Source organism: Lepidochelys kempii, chromosome 1 (assembly GCF_965140265.1).
Source record: "Lepidochelys kempii isolate rLepKem1 chromosome 1, rLepKem1.hap2, whole genome shotgun sequence".
In the NCBI taxonomy this organism is placed as follows: Eukaryota; Metazoa; Chordata; order Testudines; family Cheloniidae; genus Lepidochelys; species Lepidochelys kempii.
The window spans coordinates 125,355,000-125,374,484 of record NC_133256.1 but is presented as its reverse complement, the minus strand read 5'-3'; the positions used below and the strand labels follow the sequence as shown (position 1 = coordinate 125,374,484).

The 19,485-nt window shown below is 42.6% G+C and overlaps 1 protein-coding gene across 2 annotated transcripts in view; it reads left to right on the top strand.

The window, feature by feature from the left end:
- Positions 1-2,711: 2,711 nt before the first annotated feature.
- The window catches only part of LOC140914981 (arylsulfatase D-like), a 26,709-nt gene continuing 9,935 nt past the window's right edge, over positions 2,712-19,485 (top strand). Inside the window, exons 1-5 of one of the 2 annotated variants that reach the window (XM_073354172.1) lie at positions 2,712-2,814; positions 7,360-7,509; positions 9,901-10,022; positions 14,426-14,548; positions 18,998-19,421. In XM_073354172.1, the coding sequence (XP_073210273.1) occupies positions 2,741-2,814; positions 7,360-7,509; positions 9,901-10,022; positions 14,426-14,548; positions 18,998-19,421 (893 nt within the window). In that variant the 5' untranslated portion in view covers positions 2,712-2,740. The remainder of the gene's footprint in view (positions 2,815-7,359; positions 7,510-9,900; positions 10,023-14,425; positions 14,549-18,997; positions 19,422-19,485) is intronic. The other variant, XM_073354183.1, reaches the window with a different exon arrangement.

The following is a 19,485-nucleotide window of genomic DNA, read 5'->3' as shown; positions in this document are numbered from 1 at the left end:
GCTCTGCGATACAACCGCATTTGCTCCAACCCCTCAGACAGAGACAAACACCTACAAGATCTCTGTCAAGCTTTCTTACAACTACACTACCCACCTGCAGAAGTAAAGAAACAGATTGATAGAGCCAGAAGAGTTCCCAGAAGTTAACTACTACAGGACAGGCCTAACAAAGAAAATAACAGAACGCCACTAGCCGTCACCTTCAGCCCCCAACTAAAACCCCTCCAACGCATTATTAAGGATCTACAACCTATCCTAAAGGATGACCCAACACTCTCACAAATCTTGGGAGACAGGCCAGTCCTTGCCTACAGACAGCCCCGCAACCTGAAGCAAATACTCACCAACAACCACATACCACACAACAGAACCACTAACCCAGGAACTTATCCTTGCAACAAAGCCCGTTGCCAATTGTGCCCACATATCTATTCAGGGGACACCATCACAGGGCCTAATAACATCAGCCACACTATCAGAGGCTCGTTCACCTGCACATCCACCAATGTGATATATGCCATCATGTGCCAGCAATGCCCCTCTGCCATGTACATTGGTCAAACTGGACAGTCTCTACGTAAAAGAATAAATGGACACAAATCAGATGTCAAGAATTATAACATTCATAAACCAGTTGGAGAACACTTCAATCTCTCTGGTCACGCAATCACAGACATGAAGGTCGCTATCTTAAAACAAAAAAACTTCAAATCCAGACTCCAGCGAGAAACTGCTGAATTGGAATTCATTTGCAAATTTGGATACTATTAATTTAGGCTTAAATAGAGACTGGGAGTGGCTAAGTCATTATGCAAGGTAGCCTATTTCCTCTTGTTTTTTTCCTATCCCCCCCCCCCCCCAGATGTTCTGGTTTAACTTAGATTTAAACTTGGAGAGTGGTCAGTTTGGATGAGCTATTACCAGCAGGAGAGTGAGTTTGTGTGTGTATGGGGGTGGGGGGGATGTGAGAAAACCTGGATTTGTGCAGGAAATAGCCCAACTTGATTATCATGCACATTGTGTAAAGAGTTGTCACTTTGGATGGGCTATCACCAGCAGGAGAGTGAATTTGTGTGGGGGGGTGGAGGGTGAGAAAACCTGGATTTGTGCTGGAAATGGCCCAACGTGATGATCGCTTTAGATAAGCTATTACCAGCAGGACAGTGGGGTGGGAGGAGGTATTGTTTCATATTCTCTGTGTATATATAAAGTCTGCTGCAGTTTCCACGGTATGCATCCGATGAAGTGAGCTGTAGCTCACGAAAGCTCATGCTCAAATAAATTGGTTAGTCTCTAAGGTGCCACAAGTACTCCTTTTCTTTTTAATAAAAATAATGACTCAGCTCCTCCCCCCCCCCCCCTTACTGAAAAGCCCATGGGAGGGCTCAGAGGGAGAGAATCCCTTTGAGGATCCCCTAACGTGAATCGCCCCACATCATTTAGACCAGCTCTGACCCCCATACCTTTCCCCACTCCCATCCCTGGCAGCACATCTCCATTGAAGCCATACTAACAAAGCTATCTCCTGGACATGACAGGGGCTGTGCAGAAAAAATAATATCTTAAGGCTGCATTATTTTGCTGATTAATTTATATGGGGCCAAAGGGAGTGACTATGTGGATCCTACGCACTTCTCCTCATAGACCACCCAGACACCTCTACCTTCCCTTGGATATGTTTGATTTGGCTATATTTAAAATATGTATATAAAATATTAACAACTCTAAGACTCCGCTAACCTATAAATTACTAGATGGAAACTTTCTCTTGCCTGCTTGGAACCTGTCTGAGCTGCTTTCTCAGCTTTTTCCTGGCTTCTTTTTTGATTGGCTTCTACTTATTAGGGCCAAGATTTTTGATAGTATTTAGCCATTGCTGCCTTCAGCATTGTAACATCTAACTGATTTAGGAGCCTAACTCTTATTTTTGAAAGGATTTAGGCACTTATGAGTCAATATTCCATTCATGCCTAAATTCCTTTTAAAATTCTAAAACCTTAGCTCTTCATTTGACCCTTCCCACATTGCCTGATTTCTGCACCTTGCTAAGATATCTTGTATTAATATCTACTTTGGCCCTCTAAACCTATTAGGGATTCCCAAAAATATATCTAAGCTGAGAATGTGTCCCCATACCCAAACTTTGAGTAGAAGCAGAGGTACAATCTCACCATTCCTGAATTCTGATCTTCACCCCACCTCATTATCAGTGGTCATGCCAAGTCTGACTCGTCACCTGGGCTGTGTCAGATCCTACTTTGCCCATATTTCCTTTAAACAGTTCTTATTTAGGGTGCATTGCAGTAATGTTCTGTGCAGCCATTCCTGGTGTCAGAGAGGATGAAACACTTTTGGCCAGATTTTCCAAAGGGCTTAGCACCCAACTGGTCTTTGAGAACAATAGGAGCTGTGCTTTTGAAAATCTGTCCCTTTTAAGAACAAACCACCCCAGGGTTGGAACTTGAGTGGCAGTTGTGGGAGAGAGCAGAGAAAGGATCTGTCTCTCTCACTATGGCTTGCAAAATGAAAAAGCTAAACAACCTCTGCTTTTAAAAACCTGCTCCATGCTTTTTCTCCAGAGAGGAATTTTCCCTCAATCCCTTAGAGAAGTTTACGCTTTTTAAGGAAGACTCTAATTTGCCTTTATTCCCTCTCTGGCCTTCATAACATTAGCTTTGCCAGGGCTCTCTTTCTCAGAGTTCCTGCTTCCGGATTTGCAGTGCAGGAATCTGGCTTTCAGATGGGAGTCGACCAGCAGTGTTCTGCCACTTGTACCAAGGGGTCGCACTCGAAGACCTTTCCTTTGTCCAGAAGGTGTGTAGGTCCAGATCCTCTGGAACATGGTCAGAGCTTTGTATTCTTTGTGCCCTCTGCACAGGCTCCCAGGTGTTTTTGAGCCATACTCTGTTTTGATGCAGAATTTTATTTACAGGATGTTTCAAAATAGTAAACCCTAGGCAGTAAAAGTCTGTTTTTCTTGACTTCTGTCTGGCTTTCAAGTCAAATTGCATCTCTTCTCTGCTAGCTCCTATCTGCCCTTGTCTCCAATTGTCTGCTTAATCAGAACTGCTGCCTTCAGACGGGGTGGCTCATTGTGTCATAAACAGTGGAAAACAACATGGGCAGTGTTAAGAAAGGAAAATAGCAATTCATCCCTATTTCCTCTCCTCTTTCCTTCTTTGATCCCTACAAACTCAGCTCTATCCAGTTTGGGATTTGCTGGATTGTGACAAGCACAGATACACTGGGGAAAAGTTTGCTTTCAATTTCACCATCAGTGGAGTTACTGTGCATTTATAAAAAGAAAAGGAGGACTTGTGGCACCTTAGAGACTAACAAATTTATTTGAGCATGAGCTTTCGGCTGTAGCTCACGAAAGCTTATGCTCAGATAAATTTGTTAGTCTCTAAGGTGCCACAAGTCCTCCTTTTCTTTTTGCGAATACAGACTAACACGGCTGCTACTCTGAAACCTGTGCATTTATACTAGAGTATCTGAGAGTTTTGCACTCTAGTTATATTTCATGTGACCTGTAGTAATTCTCTGGTTAATTTACTCTTACATGCCCTATTTTCCTCATACATCTCCTTTGTTACATTTGTTTCTATCACTGATTTTCTTCCCTTCTCTTTTCCTGCTGTCCCATCTGAAGGAAAATCTGCAGGTTTATAGATTGATAAGGTTTAGGGCCAGCGGGCACTATTCACTCATGTAGTTGGACCTCCTGTGTATCACAGGCTGTTATATTTCACCCAGTTATCCCTGTATTGAGGCCAATTACTTGTGATTATGTAAAGTATAATTTATGTAAAGCCAAAGCATATCTGCCAGAAAGACATCATCATCATTTGATGACCTCTTCCCTTGGTAGTTTGTTCCTATGATTAATCAGCCTCACTGTTAAAAATATGCTCCTTATTTCTTTGAATTTGTCAGGCTTCTGCATCCAGCCATTGGTTCTTGTTGTTCTGTTCTCTACTAGATTAAAGAGCCATGTAGTACCGAGTATTTTCTCCATGAAGGTACATATGCACTGTAATCAAATCACCTCTTGATCTTGTTTTTGATAAACTAAACAGATTGAGCTCTTTTTAAGGCTCTCACTGTGATATTTTCTCCAGCCCTTGAATCATTGTAGCCTTTTCTGCACCCTCTCTGCTTTTTCAACATCCTTTTTACAATGTGGACACCAGAACTACGTGGAGTATTCTAGTATTGGTCTCACTAATGATGTATGCAGAAGTAAAATCACCTCTGTACTCCTACTAACTACTCCCCTTTTTGTATATCCAAGGGTAGCATTAGCCCTTTTTGCCACAGTATCGCACTAGAGCTCATGTTAGGTTGCTTGTCCACTATGATCCCTAAATCTTTTTCACAGTCACTGCCTTCCAAGACACAATCACCTGGCCGGCATTCCTTGTTCCCAAATAGATAACTTTGGTATGTATTTGGCAGTATTAAAATGCTTTTGCTTTAAAATGGGCCCAGCTCACCAAGCGATGCAGATCCAGATGAATCTTGCAGCAATGCGTGCCCTGAAATTCTGCATGTGTTGTAATTTTCCCTGTAAAATTCCATTACGTTAAAATATATATTTTTTTCTCTCCTGGTCTGTTCCTTTTGCTTGTGGAGCCTATTCCTTCAGCCTTTTGTACACATTCCTAGGTTGATCAGTTCCTCACTTGTGATTAGACAAGCAGTGCAGGATGCCAATTTCTCATGTAGGCTTCATTCCACTTAGAATTAACTTAGGGTGACCAGATAGCACGTGTGAAAAATCAGTCCGCCGTTGTGGGTAATAGGAGCCTATACAAGAAAAAGCCCCAAATATTGGGACTGTCCATGTAAAATCAGGACATCTGCTCACCCTAAATTAACTAGAAAGGACAGTTAGGGGGTCTTTTTAAAGGAGGATATGATAATGTTTTGACACCACATATGTTCTTTAAGAAACATGAGTGGTTATGCATGCTGTGGGTGAATGAACAATAAAAATATTGTTGCACATGGTACATTCCAATTCCACATTTCCTTTTTACCCTAGCCTACTCCAACAATACATAATTAGATCTCACAATGCCCTTGTTCCATACTTGGGGAAATACTACTGAAAGGCCATCATCTCTAGGTATGAGCACAGCAGCTTAGGGCATCCATTTGAAACTGTAGCTGGAATGTACATTAGGCAGCAAAATTCTATTACCCTGAGCAGGAATTTATTTTGGGTTGATAACTCCAGTGTCATCGACAAATATTTAGAGCCTCACGCTGTGCAAAAATTAAGGGCTAAGACATTTGTAGATACTAATAAAAGCAGCTTTCATAAAGTCAAACTGCCTTGATTTTAGTAGTAGGAGAGAAGAGAGAGTTATTCCTGTCAGTCCATTTCAGACAAAAAAATGCCTGCATGAATTAATCTGCCCTCCTAGGGGCTGTTGTTTTTCCTCCGGTGTAATGTATTACGCTCCAATATCTTGCATGGCTATTACTGTATCACCCTTTGTGCTCTTTGCGGGAGTTCATAATACCAGTACAACATGGTGTAACTTTTAAGAGCTATCTTCAACTGTACTGTGATCAGCAGCCTCCCTTCCAGAGGACAAGTAGTATGAGTAAGTGGAATTCTCAAAGTTGCGTCCAGACCCAAGTTTCTCACATGACAATACATAGCCATGCCAAAAATTATTAATAGACGATTGCATAAGGACAAGAACTTTGCTCTTAAGCAATTCATTGGCTGCAGCTGCATATTCCTTATTTACAGTATGAAGCAGATTTATCTTTTATACCATTGAATTGTTTCTAAATATGCTTTTGTTTCCAGCTTGTTTGTGGGGTGACAGCTATTCTTTCCATACATCACATTTTTGGAGTAAACAACTTGACAGCAATTCTTTAAAAGCTAAAGGCTTAGGAGTGGATTGATATTGGGAGACTCTTTTCTCATGCAGTACTATAGAACTGCTACTGTTCTTACTCCAGCAAAATTACTGATTCCCTCACCAAGGACTTTGCAAGAGAGAGAAATGTGGAGTCAGGCTCAAGGAATGTAATCTTTAACTGACATTTGGAGCAGCTGAGAACTCTTCAAAAGCTGACCCTGTTCGAGACAGACATACTTAGTATATTAGAAAGTGTGAAAAAAATGGGATTTAGGAGCTTAAGTCAATTTTGAACATAAGAACAGCCATACAGGGTCAGACCAAAGGTCCGTCAAGCCCAGTATCTTGTCTTCTGACAGTGGCCAATGTCAGGTGCCCCAGAGGGAATGAACAGAACAGGTAATCATCAGGTGATCCATCCCCTGTCCCAGATTCTGGCAAACAAAGGCTAGGGACACCATCCCTGCCCATCCTGCCTAATAGCCATTGATGGAAACGTATCTAGTTCTTTTTTGAACCCTGTTATGGTGTTGGCAACAACATCCTCTGTCAAGGCATTCCGCAGGTTGACTGTGCGTTGTGTGAAAAAATACTTTCTTTTGTTTGTTTTAAACCTGCTGCCTATTAATTTCATTTGGTGACCCCTAATTCTTGTGTTTTGAAAATTTTACCTTCAGACTATAATCCTGGGGCCAGCATGAAAGCCAGGTAAATGGGAAAAGGAATCCTCTCTCCCATGCAGGCCTGTAGTGGGAGACCTTTGCAGAGCTCCTCCACAGAGGCAGCCCAATGACTAGAGTAACCTACTTGGGAGCAGGGAGACCAGTACGTGGAAGGAAGGAACAGATGGGGGGGTACACACAACAATGGAGCCTTTGCCCTTCTGTCTCCTGTTCACAGCAGGCCCTGTGGAGTTTAGCTGTACACCAGAGGTGAAAGTAAGCCAGTATGGCCCGGTACAGCATACTGGTAAGAAAGTGCTGATCGTACCAGCAGGGCAGCTGATGGGGAGGGGGGCAAAAGAGGCAGCTGCCCTGGGGCCCAGCATTTTAAAGGGCCTGGGGCTCCAGCTGCCACTGCTGCCACTGCACCTGTGGATGGAGCCCCAGCCCCTTTAAATCGGCACAGGCCAGGCAGCGCTGAAGGGCTGGCTGGGGGATTTTGCCAGAGGCCACGCCCCTTCTGGGGGCCCAGAGTCGCTCCCTCCCCCCACACCTTGCCCTGGACCCCGGCTGCCCTGCATACTGGTAAGTCATTTAAGCTACTTTCACCCCTGCTCTACACCCACCCCTGTATCTAGTTCCCACTTCCTCATGCAGCAGACCCGCTGCCAGCAGCGCTCTCCTCGGCCGTGGAGGCAGGGGCTACATTTTGTCCTAAGTTAATTCAAACCTTGGCTCATATTAGCATTTCCATTGGGAACAGTACAGTGGTTCATACGGGTAACGACTTAAGTTGTTTTACTATATTTCAGGAGCTACCTAACTGCTCTGCTGGCATTATGCATATTTCCAAAGACATGTGGAATGAGTGTCGCTGTGGATTCTAAACCCAATATTTTACTGATAATGGCAGATGATCTTGGCATTGGAGACATAGGTTGCTATGGTAACAATACCATAAGGTAAAGGCTCTCTCATAATATATGTATGTGTTTAATTTTTTCAAGTAGGCTACATGTTTTACAGGCATAAAATAAGAGAAGCTCCAGCCCCAATGACTTTACAGTCCAAGGCCCCAGTCTTTCAAACACTCATGCATGCACTTAACTTAATGCATATGAGTAGTCTTCTTGTAGTCAATGGGGCCAGCTCACATACAGTTAAGTCCATGTGTATATACTTGTAGGATTAGGGCCTACATATACAATAAAAAAAGAAATGGGGGAAGGAAGCAACATTATTATTTCCACTCGATCTGAATTTCCTTTTATTTTCTGTCCATTAACCTCTGACTACATGTTGTATCATTATTATTTACCCTTTGTCTATCTCTACATATATCTTACACTTTACCCATTTCTACTTTTTTTATCTATAAACCTGGCTCTTTCTGTGCTATGCTTTTCCTCCAATCTTCATCCATTTTCTCACTCCTTTCTTCCGAGTACATGAGGCCTCTGCCCACTGGATCCTGTGGGCTGGCACTCACTAATTTACTCATGAGGGATGGCCCACAAGGCCTGTACTCTCCCAGTTAGCCTGGGTCTGTAGCAGGAGCAGAAGGGCTTGTTCCACCTGAAGAAGCTCCGCCTTTTTTATAGGCAATCCCAAAGAGGTGGTAGGGGGTCTCCTCCTGCCTCACATGGCGGTGCTGGGGTTCCAGAAAGGAGCACTGTAGACTTCCTGCCCCCATTGTCCAGATCTGCCATTCGTGGAGGTAGGAAGGTCTGTAAGGCCTGTTTCCCTCCTCCTACTGCTGCAGTCCTACCCCCTGGGAGAGTTAGAACCTTATAAAAATATCATTGTGTAACTATATTATTATTTGCTGCCATATATAATCTGTAGTGTCAACACTGAACAGTAACTGCTTGGCTCACAAAAGCTCCAGATACCTGATTGGAGGTTTTGGTTCAGTGAACTCCAAAATATAGGGTTATAAAAGTGACATACAGTAGAACCTTAAAGATACAAACACCAGAGTTATGGACTGACTGGTGAACCGGATACCGTGTGAAACCAGAAGAATCAGGCAGCAGCGGAGACAAAAGAAAAAGAAAGAAAGCAAATACTGTACTGTGCCTGTATTACATCTTAAAGGTAGGCACATCTGGGCTGCCTGTCCTCCCCTCACCCCACTCCCATCCGCGGGGTAGCCACTTACATCTAGGAGTGAAGACGCTGCGTCTGCCAGCCCAAGGCAGCTGGCAGAGCAGGAGCAGCACTGGGGTCTGCGTTGTTTTCACACCTTCCCCCGTCCCCCCCGGCCAGGAGTTTGTGGGGGGGGTGCTGTTTTCACACACCCCTCCCCAGGCCAGGATGGGGACGCTGTTTTCACACCCCTCCCCCGGATGGGAGGGGGACAAGCTGTTTTCACACCTCCCTCCTCTGGCCAGAAGGGGACAAGGTTGCAGTCCGATGCAGGGAAAGAAGCTCCCTGCAAGAAAGATGCCAGCACTGAGGAGGGGATTCAGCAGCTGCTGGAACCTGGCTTGGAGTGTCAGCTGCTGAAACTGGAGCCCGAACTGCACTTTGTTCAGAATTACAAACATTTCAGAGTTACAGACAACCTCCATTCCCGGGGTGTCCTTAACTCTGAGGTTCTACTGTAGTCAAAGCATTTGAATGGGAAATCATTCCTTCTATGTTCAGCATCCCACTTACATGTTTCAGAGTAGCAGCCATGTTAGTCTGTATTCGCAAAAAGAAAAGGAGTACTTGTGGCACCTTAGAGACTAACAAATTTAGGTGGGCCATTTCCAGCAGTTAACAGGAACGTCTGAGGAGCAGTGGAGGGAGGGTGTGGGGGGGGAATAAACATGGGGAAATAGTTTTACTTTGCTCATCTTAAGTGATCACTCTCCTTACAGTGTGTATGATAACACCCATTTTTTCATTTTCTGTGTGTATATAAATCTCCTCACTGTATTTTCCACTGAACGCATCTGATGAAGTGAGCTGTAGCTCACGAAAGCTTATGCTCAAATAAATTGGTTAGTCTCTAAGGTACCACTAGTACTCCTTTCCACTTACATGTGTAATTGCAGCAGTTTCATTTTTGCAGACTAAGCTATATTTGAAACCATTGGCCACATTTATTCCTGTGTTAACTCATTCAAATCAGTGGAGTTACTTCAGGGATTAATTTGGTCCTAGTTCTCTAGTGGTGAAAGGCTACTCAGCACTGTACCAAACATTCTTAAAGTATACATATAGCATAAAAGAGCAATGCTTCCAGGGAAACCATGTAAAAGCTGAGTTAGTTTCGATTTCTCTTGTAATAAGTTTCATGTATGTATCCTTCAACTTGCTACCTACTTGTGTTAACATATGCCTCTTTTGTTTGTTCTTTGTAGGACCCCTAATATTGACCAGCTGGCCAAGGAAGGGGTGAAACTTACTCAGCACATTGCTGCAGCTCCACTTTGTACTCCAAGCAGAGCAGCTTTCCTGACTGGCAGATACGCCATCAGATCAGGTTGGGCACGTTTTTAGTGATACAATGCTGTCTATTTAATCAGCTGAGCTCTGGTGATCATCAGTAACAAGTCAACATCTACCAACAGTCCCCAAATAGTGAAATATAAGATAATGCAGTAATTTTCTATCCTAAGTAGAAGAAAATACTCTATTGCTGGTATCTCAGATTTGGATGGTAACACTTGGTAAACAATGAACTTTTGGGGCTGGGAGGGGTTAACATCATTTTACAAACCTTCAGCATAACCGTATGAAAAAAGTCAGAGTCACATTTAAGTGTCTTAGTGTAGGAGTGAAAGGATGCCAATGTAAAATGAGATTCTTCACATCTTTAGCTTTTACAGAGAATGCTGTGTCCACTTCCTTGTGTTCTGCTGAGCTTGAAAGCTATGGACGAAGGGAATACAGTGGGTTCTAACAAGCAATGGTCAAGCTGTGACAGTTTAGAAAACCCTTCCCATTTATTTAAAATCTTTTGCAGCGGGTGATTGACATACCACAATAATTTCTGTATAGAGTGGAAGATCACAAAATTATACAAAAAGAGAGAAATTATTGTATTTTAGGTCAACATTGCAAGGGAGCAAAGGGCTGTTATCAGATGAGAATATCAGCTATTTTATAGACTCTAATTGTGTTTTGACACTATAAAGAGACCAAATATGTAAACTTTTAGCTTTTCAAGATATTGTTGACAGCTAATTATTCTTTGTAGTCCTAGCAGTCTCTTGAGGAAGAACTTGACTTCCCTGTGCTGTTTTGAGTGGTTATGTCTTTATCATATACTCATATCATTTGCAGGCCTTCTAACTACAGAACTATAGAAAAAAGAAAAGGAGTACTTGTGACACCTTAGAGACTAACCAATTTATTTGAGCATAAGCTTTCGTGAGCTACAGCTCACTTCATTGGATGCATACTGTGGAAAATACAGAAGATGTTCTTATACATACAAACCATGAAAAAATGGGTGTTTACCACTACAAAAGGTTTTCTCTCCCCCCACCCTACTCTCCTGCTGGTTTACCTTTTGTAGTGGTAAACACCCATTTTTTCATGGTTTGTATGTATAAGAACATCTTCTGTATTTTCCACAGTATGCATCCGATGAAGTGAGCTGTAGCTCACGAAAGCTTATGCTCAAATAAATTGGTTAGTCTCTAAGGTGCCACAAGTACTCCTTTTCTTTTTGCGAATACAGACTAACACGGCTGTTACTCTGAAACAGAACTATAGAAGTGACTTTTAAGCTGATATAAATGTGAACGCTAGCACAAAATATTTGAGAGTTATAAACTGTGTGGTATGCAGATTTGACATTGGTCTTAGCTTGCCTAAACTTGTGTAAACCAAAGACATGGAGGAGATAAATATACTTTTGTGTTTAAAGCCTAGGGACTGGGTTTCATTCCTTCCTGCAGAATGAGGATAATATTTATCTGCCTGATGCTGGTGTCATGAGACTTAATTGACGTTTGTGATGAATTTTGAGACTCTTGGGTGGAGATCTATCTGGCCCCATTACCACAAGGCATTACTGAGTGTCTTGCAACCTTCAATGTAGGGAAATATTATCTGCATTTTTCAAAAGGGGAATGGAGGCAAATCAAGACTAAGGCCAGACGGGACGACTTAGTCTGAGCTCCTCTGTATCACAGGCCACCACCACCACCCAGGACCCACACACTAAACCCAACAACTGAAATTAGACCAAATCCCACAGGAGACTATTATGTATCATAGGCAGAGAATAAAAGGGACAAACTGCCCAGTGCCTGCGGCCCCTGCAGCAGTATGAAAAAGATTGAGTGAGATATAGCCAGAAAATTATGGCAGATGACCCACACGCTGCAGAAGAAGGTGAAAACCTCCAAAGGTCACTGCCAATCTGACTGGAAGAAACTTCCTTCCCGATTGCTCATATAGTATCATTTTGACCCTTAGCATGCGAGCAAGAACCAGCCAGCCACATACCTGAGAGAGATTATGCTTGGTGCCACCTCAATGGTTTGCCAAAGATAAGTCCAGTGTCCCATCTCCAGCTTGGCCATTCCTGATGCTTCAGAGGAAGAAGATTAAAAAACAAACAAAAAAACCTCCCAACAAAATACATTGGAGTGCGGGTATCCCTTCCTGACCCTGGCAGGTAGCCAGCTGAAAGCCTGAAGCATGAGCTTTAGGAAAAGAAGACCTAAACCAGATGTCAGTCCCAGGGTTGCTGAGATTCTCCTACCAGCACAAGTAATTCTGTCAGACAACTGCACTCATAAATCTGTCCAGCTCTCTCTTGAAAATAGTTAAGATTAACTGCAACTCCTATTGGAAGGCTGTTCCAGAACCTCACCCCTCTGATGGTTAGAAAGATTCTTCTAATTTCCAGACTGAATTGTTCATGGTGAGTTTATATCTAACTGTTCTTGGGCTGACATTGTCCTTTAGCTTAAATAGTTCTTCACCTTCACTAGTATTTACCCCCTTATGTATTGAGAGCAATTATATTCCCTCTTGGCCTTCTTTTTGCTAGACTAAACAAGCCAAGTTTTTCCAGTCTCCTCTCATGAGATAGGCTCTCCGTTCCCCAGACCATTCAATTAGCTCTTCTCTGCACCTGTTCCAGTTTAAATTAATCTTTCATGAACATGGGTGACCAGAATTGCACACAGTATTCCAAATGAGGTCTTGTCCAATGGCGTTAATACTTCTCAATTTCTACTGGAAATGCGTCACCTGTTACGTCCTAGGATTGCATTTGCCTTTTTCACAGCTACATCACATTGGTGACTCACAGTCATCTTGTGATCAACCCCACACCCAGGTCTCTCTCCTCCTCTGTCGCTTCCAACTGATGAGACCTCAGCTTGTAGCAGAAATTCTTATTATTAGATCCGAAGTGTGTGATGTTGAATTTAATCCCATTTGTATCACTCCAGTCTTCCAGGTCATCCAGATCTTCCTGTGTAACCTTTCCAATCCTCCTCCGAATTGATGATGCCTCCCTACTATGTATCTTCAGCAAATGATCATCATTAGCACACTTCTATTTTTTTGTACCAAGGTCATTAATAAAAATATTGAATAAGATTGGTCCCAAGACTGATCCTTGAGGAATTCCACTAGTAACCTCCCTCTGGTCCAATAATTCACCTTTCAGCCTGATGCCTTCTCCCCTTTTAGACAATTTCTCATCCACCTTACGATGCTTGTACTGATCCCCACCTTCCCTAATTTAACTAAACATTTCCAATGTGGTACCATGTCAAATGGTTTGCTGAAGTCCAAGTATATTATATCTACTGCACTTCCTTTATCTAAAAATCAGTTATTTTCTCAAAGAACAAAATCAGGTTAGACTTGCATGATTTATCTTTGGCAAACCCTTGTTGTGTTACATCCCCTTTACCATTTACCTCCATTAATTTAATTATTCTGTCCTTCACAATTTGTTATAAAGCCTTGTATACTACTGAGGGCAGACTAACTGGTCTGTAATTGCCCAGATCATGTATTTTTCCCCTTTTCTTAGCTATAAGTATGATGTTAGCAATTCTGCAAGTCACATGGTACTACCCTTGGCTAGATAGAGCTGTCTGTGACAGAGCAGTGAATGGAACCCAGGCTTCCCAATTCCCAGGCTAATGCCCTAAAGCATGGGCCATCCCTCCTCTCTGATACAAAAAACAGTGCCAAATATTATTTGTTTATTGTCTTGCTCTGTCCTTGACCCATTAAAGCACTTTGATACCGCAATAATGCATGTGGTGCAAATACATACATTAGTATATAAACAATCTGGGACTGCTACATTTTATTCTTATGGCCTTGATCCTGCAAGACTTATGTGGGTGTGCTTTATGCTCCATGAATAGTTCCACAGGTTCAAAGTTAAGTGCATGCATAAATCTTCTATGCAGTAAAAAAGAAAAGGAGTACTTGTGGCACCTTAGAGACTAACCAATTTATTTGAGCATAAGCTTTCGTGAGCTACAGCTCACTGCATCCGATGAAGTGAGCTGTAGCTCATGAAAGCTTATGCTCAAATAAATTGGTTAGTCTCTAAGGTGCCACAAGTACTCCTTTTCTTTTTTGCAAATACAGACTAACACGGCTGTTACTCTGAAACCTGTCATTATGCAAGGCACTTCTATGCAGTGTCGTTATAGCTGTGTTGGTCCCAGTACATTGGAGAGACAAGATGGGTGAGGTAATATCTTTCATTGGACCAACTTACACTGGTGAGAAAAACAAGCTTTTGAGCTCTTCTGTCTCACTCACCAACAGAAGTTGGTCCAATAAAAGATATTACCTAACCCTGCTTAAATCTTGGCAGGAGTGTGGCTTAAGCAATGAAAACAATGAAAAATCAAGCAGAAAATACTCGGTGTATTTTGTTATGTACTGCAGGCATGGCTTCCAGTAATGGGTATCGTGCCCTGCAGTGGAATGCTGGGTCAGGAGGACTCCCTGTAAATGAAACCACTTTTGCCAAGGTGCTGCGTCAGCAGGGTTACACCACGGGACTTATAGGTATGTAGGAATATGTTTTATCGTGAGTTGGCACAGGAATGATTACCCGGATGTTTGGGAGACTGTTTGGGTTTTTATTTTCTCTTAACTGTCTGTCAGTCACAGATGGGTAGCCCCTGAGCAGGTGAAAAAAATACCTAATAGATGCAGGTGTCTATATTAATAATAGTGGTAATAATACCTTATAGACTTTGAGGCCAGAAGGGACCATCGTGATCATCTAGCTCTTATATAGTGCTTTTCATCAGTAGATCTCAAAGTGCTTTACAAAGGAGGTCAGTATTATTATCTCCATTTGACAAATGGAGAAACTGAGACACAGGACTTGCCCAAGGTCACCCAGCAGGCCAGCAGCAGAGCCAGGAATAGAACCCAGATTTCCTAAGTCACCATCCAGTGCTCTATCCATTAGGAAACACTGCCTCTCTGATATTTATGATAACTGTACACTCATCCTATATTGTAGCAAACTAGCACTGTTTAATATTTGTAGTGTGGAAAGACCTAGAGACTCCCAATTGGGGCTTGTTGCCCTAATGTGGTAGGTGCTTTACCCATGCATAATGCAAAGACAGCCCCTACCCCAAAGATCTAACATTCCCATTGAACATTTAATCATCTGAACCCAAGGGAGCATAAAATAGGAGAAGTAAAATATGTCACAAGAAGTGGCATGGTTACAATGGTTAGAACAACTGAGCTTTGTACTAGGTCCAGGAGCCTTTCCAAAGCTTAACAAAACTCTCTCAGTGCTTCCTTTGAGATATAGATATACACACAGAGACAGAGACAGAAATCCAACAAAGGAAGGACTTTAATCATTTCTTTTGGCTATAGAGGGGGAAAGGGATATAGAAATTAACAGCAGGTAGGTAGTACACAACTGGCTAATATAATATGTTCCCCACTCATAGGTAGGTAAGTCCAGCCGTGTTCAGAAATAGCATGTTCTGCCTCTGGATTATTAAGTAGCATTTGAAAATGTGAAGTACTATCCAAATGTGTGATGGTATAGCATAGAAGTCAAGTCATTGGTACTGTTTGCCTTTGTAACCCCTAATGGTAGGTGAGAAGAGCAGGTGCTTTTTTCTGAGGAGGAGGTCTGAAGACTAATCCAGGAATTTATTTATTTATTTGTTTATTTACCGATCACAGAATAAAAGCAAACAATAAAAGATGAGTATGTAAACACACAAGCAGAGATGCCAAAAAATCCGAGGACATGAAATCACTTGAATTTGCTTATTTACGAATCATCACGAAAAAGAGAATGTTTTGATTTTTCATCAGAATATTTTTGTGCTGATTTGTTTAGGTGAATTTCACCCTTTCCCTGGACTGTTCCATACTTGCTAACCATTACCATCAAACTTTTTCCTCAGCAAAGGTTATTTTTAACTCAGTCTTACCAGCTCCCGATACAAACTCAGTGACCACTTTCATTTTGGCTGTTGGCTCTTCCAGTGAATCAAAATGATCCTTCTTCAGGTAGCAGTCTGCTTTTTGACACCAGTGGAAGATTCCTCGCATCTTGTTTTACTTGCTCGCAAGATGGATTTTGATGTGATCTAGTGTGCTATTCCACCTTTGCCATCTTGGATCTAAAGTTTTTGAGACTCGTGAACCTTTAATACATACCCAAGTATGTGATAAACCCACATTTTTTAAAAAATTAAAAAGTCAGGTAATGGAGGAACCAAACTTAGTATTAACATAGTTGCAAACCTCATTTGCTGCCTTCAATGCCCGGGGTCCTCTCACCCCCATTAGTGAAATTTTTCTGGCGAACCCCCAGTGACGTTCTGCAAACCCCCAGTAACGTTCTGCGAACCCCAGTTTGGGAACCACTGGTCTAAGGGTAATCCCAGTGTTAGTGGAACTCAAGTCAGCTGAAAACCTGGGGCTTGAGTATTTACATTAACTCTTAATCCTATGTTGACAATTTTCTAATCTGGGCTTGAAACTGGGGCTCTGGCATCTACACCGCAGCACACAGCCCCGAGTCAAACCAGCCATATCCCAAATTCCCTAGCGCCCTCCCCAAATGTGGTTGCTCCACTCCTTTGACTGTGATGCACTGTGGGAAAACTTGACTGTCCACCTTGCATGTTAGAGGAAGTTTGAACAGCCCGCCAACACAGCCTGCCGAGGACTCAATGTGGCCTGTGCGCTCTGAGCTACTGGAGCCAGCCACGTGAAGGAGGTGCCTTTTGAAGAAACTTCTCTTGCTTGTGCTTTCACGCTTGTGTCAGGAAATGGGCAGAGCTTCTATGAGACACTGGTGGACCTTTTGGTGGCATTTTCTGACCCACCAAATGCACCTGACTGATTTTATGATAGAGCAGGAGGAGGCAGAGTACCCAGGCATGGCAGACTCTCACTGGCTGATGCTGCTCACTACACTCAGTTTAGCCTCTGATTGCCCCCACGTACACCGGCACTTCTGACACAGGGTCACACGCACAGACCGGTGGGATCACATCTGCATGCAGAACTGGGATGACCAGCCGTGGATCCAGAACTTTCGCATAAAGAATTTCACATGATGAATTCAGGGGCCAACATGACTTCTACACGGCACTATCCCAGCTGACTAGGTCATCGTGCACAGTGCTCAGCACTTGATCAAACCCCTCATAAAATGGGCATTTGGCTGGCGAGTTACTTGAGGTGCAGTTCTGGTCCCTGGTCTTCCGGCACTTGCTCTTCAGCCTCTTAATCCGCTCCCTGCCTTGCTCACCAGTCCAGAAGATTTGCAGCGCTGTCAGCTTTTTAGCTATCTGCTGATATGTGGGATAATTCCAGGTAGTCTTACTAAAGTCTACGATTTTACTGGCCTCGCACCAGAGATTCACCAAAATCTGGCTGTGCTCCCATGATCATTAGGCAGCGTGCTTTGCAAAAGGCCTGTTCTGTTCAGTTTCTGTTGTAAACACAGAAGGTTCTTTGATGGTATTTGCAGCTTGGTGGTCAGGAGACAATGGAAGGTTTAATGCTGACTTGCTGAGCTGCTGCTGCTGCTGCTCACCAAAAGGGGTGGCTTCCATTTTCACTGCAGGTGATTGGAGATTGTTGGGATAGAGAGGACAAAGGAAGCTGGCCCATGGAATTGTAGGATACTTTTGGCAGACTTACAGGATGTGAGTTAACCAGGACTGTGTCTACACTGCAAAGCAATAGGGCTCTAACTCTGGATCCTGGCTTGACAAAGGCTCGGACCTTCTAGCTCCAGATGGTGCTAGGATCCTAGGTCTGAGCACGAGTCTGAGAGATTTGTATGTAGATGGAAGGAGGATTTGGACTCAAGCCAGAGTCTGAGCCCAGGCTTACGTTGCGGCGTACACATCCCCTTACTGGAAGCTGTGTTCATTTTATATAAGCTGGAAGCAATTCTTTGTGCATATCAAGTCAACAAGAAAACAGTTTGCAGTGCTTGCAAATTCATCTTTCATATTTTTTCTGGATTCGTAATAAGAGGAAAATCAGGCATTTTCTGTTGGAATTTGGGATTACTGGTTTATACAGAAGAAAGAATAGAGGATTAGATACTGGTATGGGTCTGACAACCTGAGAAGACTTATTTGGGGAGGAGGCTTATAATGCACAGAGATTTTGGAATTAAGTTTAGGTAGACCATTGCATGTGGATTTATAAATCTCCTTAAATACACTTGGACATAGGAAATGTTTCTTTGTTTAGGATTAAGTTCTGAGTGCTTGCCTTTGCAATCTTAAAAATGTTTTAACGTCGTTTTTTGTGGGTTATATATAAAATATATATAAACTGAATCGTACATTGCCATATGCCAAAATTGAAAGAATAACTGGTATTCATTTTGGGGGAAGAGTTACATCTACAGCAAACTAGTGGCATTGCTTTCACTTCACATTTATTATAGCTACAATTGCCTACATTTGTAGAAAACTATTATTTCATAAATGTTGGTACATGTGTTTCCTGTAGTATGTTTCAGTATTCATTTCTTATATGGCTGCATAGATGCAGACTAATGTTTTTTACAAAACAAATCCCTTCCCTGGGTAGGTTAATCTATGGCCCCAGAAACCCTGACAGAGTCCACAGAAACTTTTATGCCAGTATGGAGTTCTACTGGCTTCAGTGGAATTCCACATAGGTGCAAGGATCCACCTATGAAGATCTCTTTTTAGATTCAGGGCCTGCGTTAAGACAAGCACCGTAAAAGACTGCAGACACAGGGAGGGACTGAAATCCATGGTTCTTCTTCCGAGTCTTGCACAGCAGGCACCTGCATTGCAGTGCTAACTCCATCTTTTACAAGTGCTTTTTAATGTTCTAGGCTGGAAGTTTCAAAGGAACCTAGGGGGTTTATGTGCCCAACTGCCATTTAAATGGGCACTTAGCTCTCGTAAGGCTTCTGTGAAAATCCCAACCCTAACAATTGCCTTTCTTTGTTTATTTAACTTTCAGGGAAGTGGCATCAGGGTATGAACTGTGAAGCCCTCAATGATCACTGCCACCACCCTTCAAACCATGGTTTTGATTATTTTTACGGCATGCCTTTTACTCTCCTAAACAACTGTCAGAAAAACAAACCTCCCGAGTTGGATGCAGTCCTTCAAGCCAAACTCTGGCTTTACACTCAAATAATTGCCCTTGCTGTGCTCACAGTTATCATTGGAAAGCTTACTGACTTGATTTCCGCCAGCTGGAAAATAGTCGCCTTCTTTGCCTTAGCTGGCTCTCTTTTTTTCACTTCCTGGTACTCCAGTTATGGATTTGTGCAATATTGGAACTGTATCCTGATGAGGAACTATGATATTACTGAACAACCTATGAAGTTGGAAAGGACGTCTGCCCTCATGCTTAAGGAAGCAGTTTCATTTATTGAAAGGTAACTAAAGGCCTTCCTTTTTTCTTAAAGGAGACAAGATCCCAGGAGTTTTTTAAGATCCTTG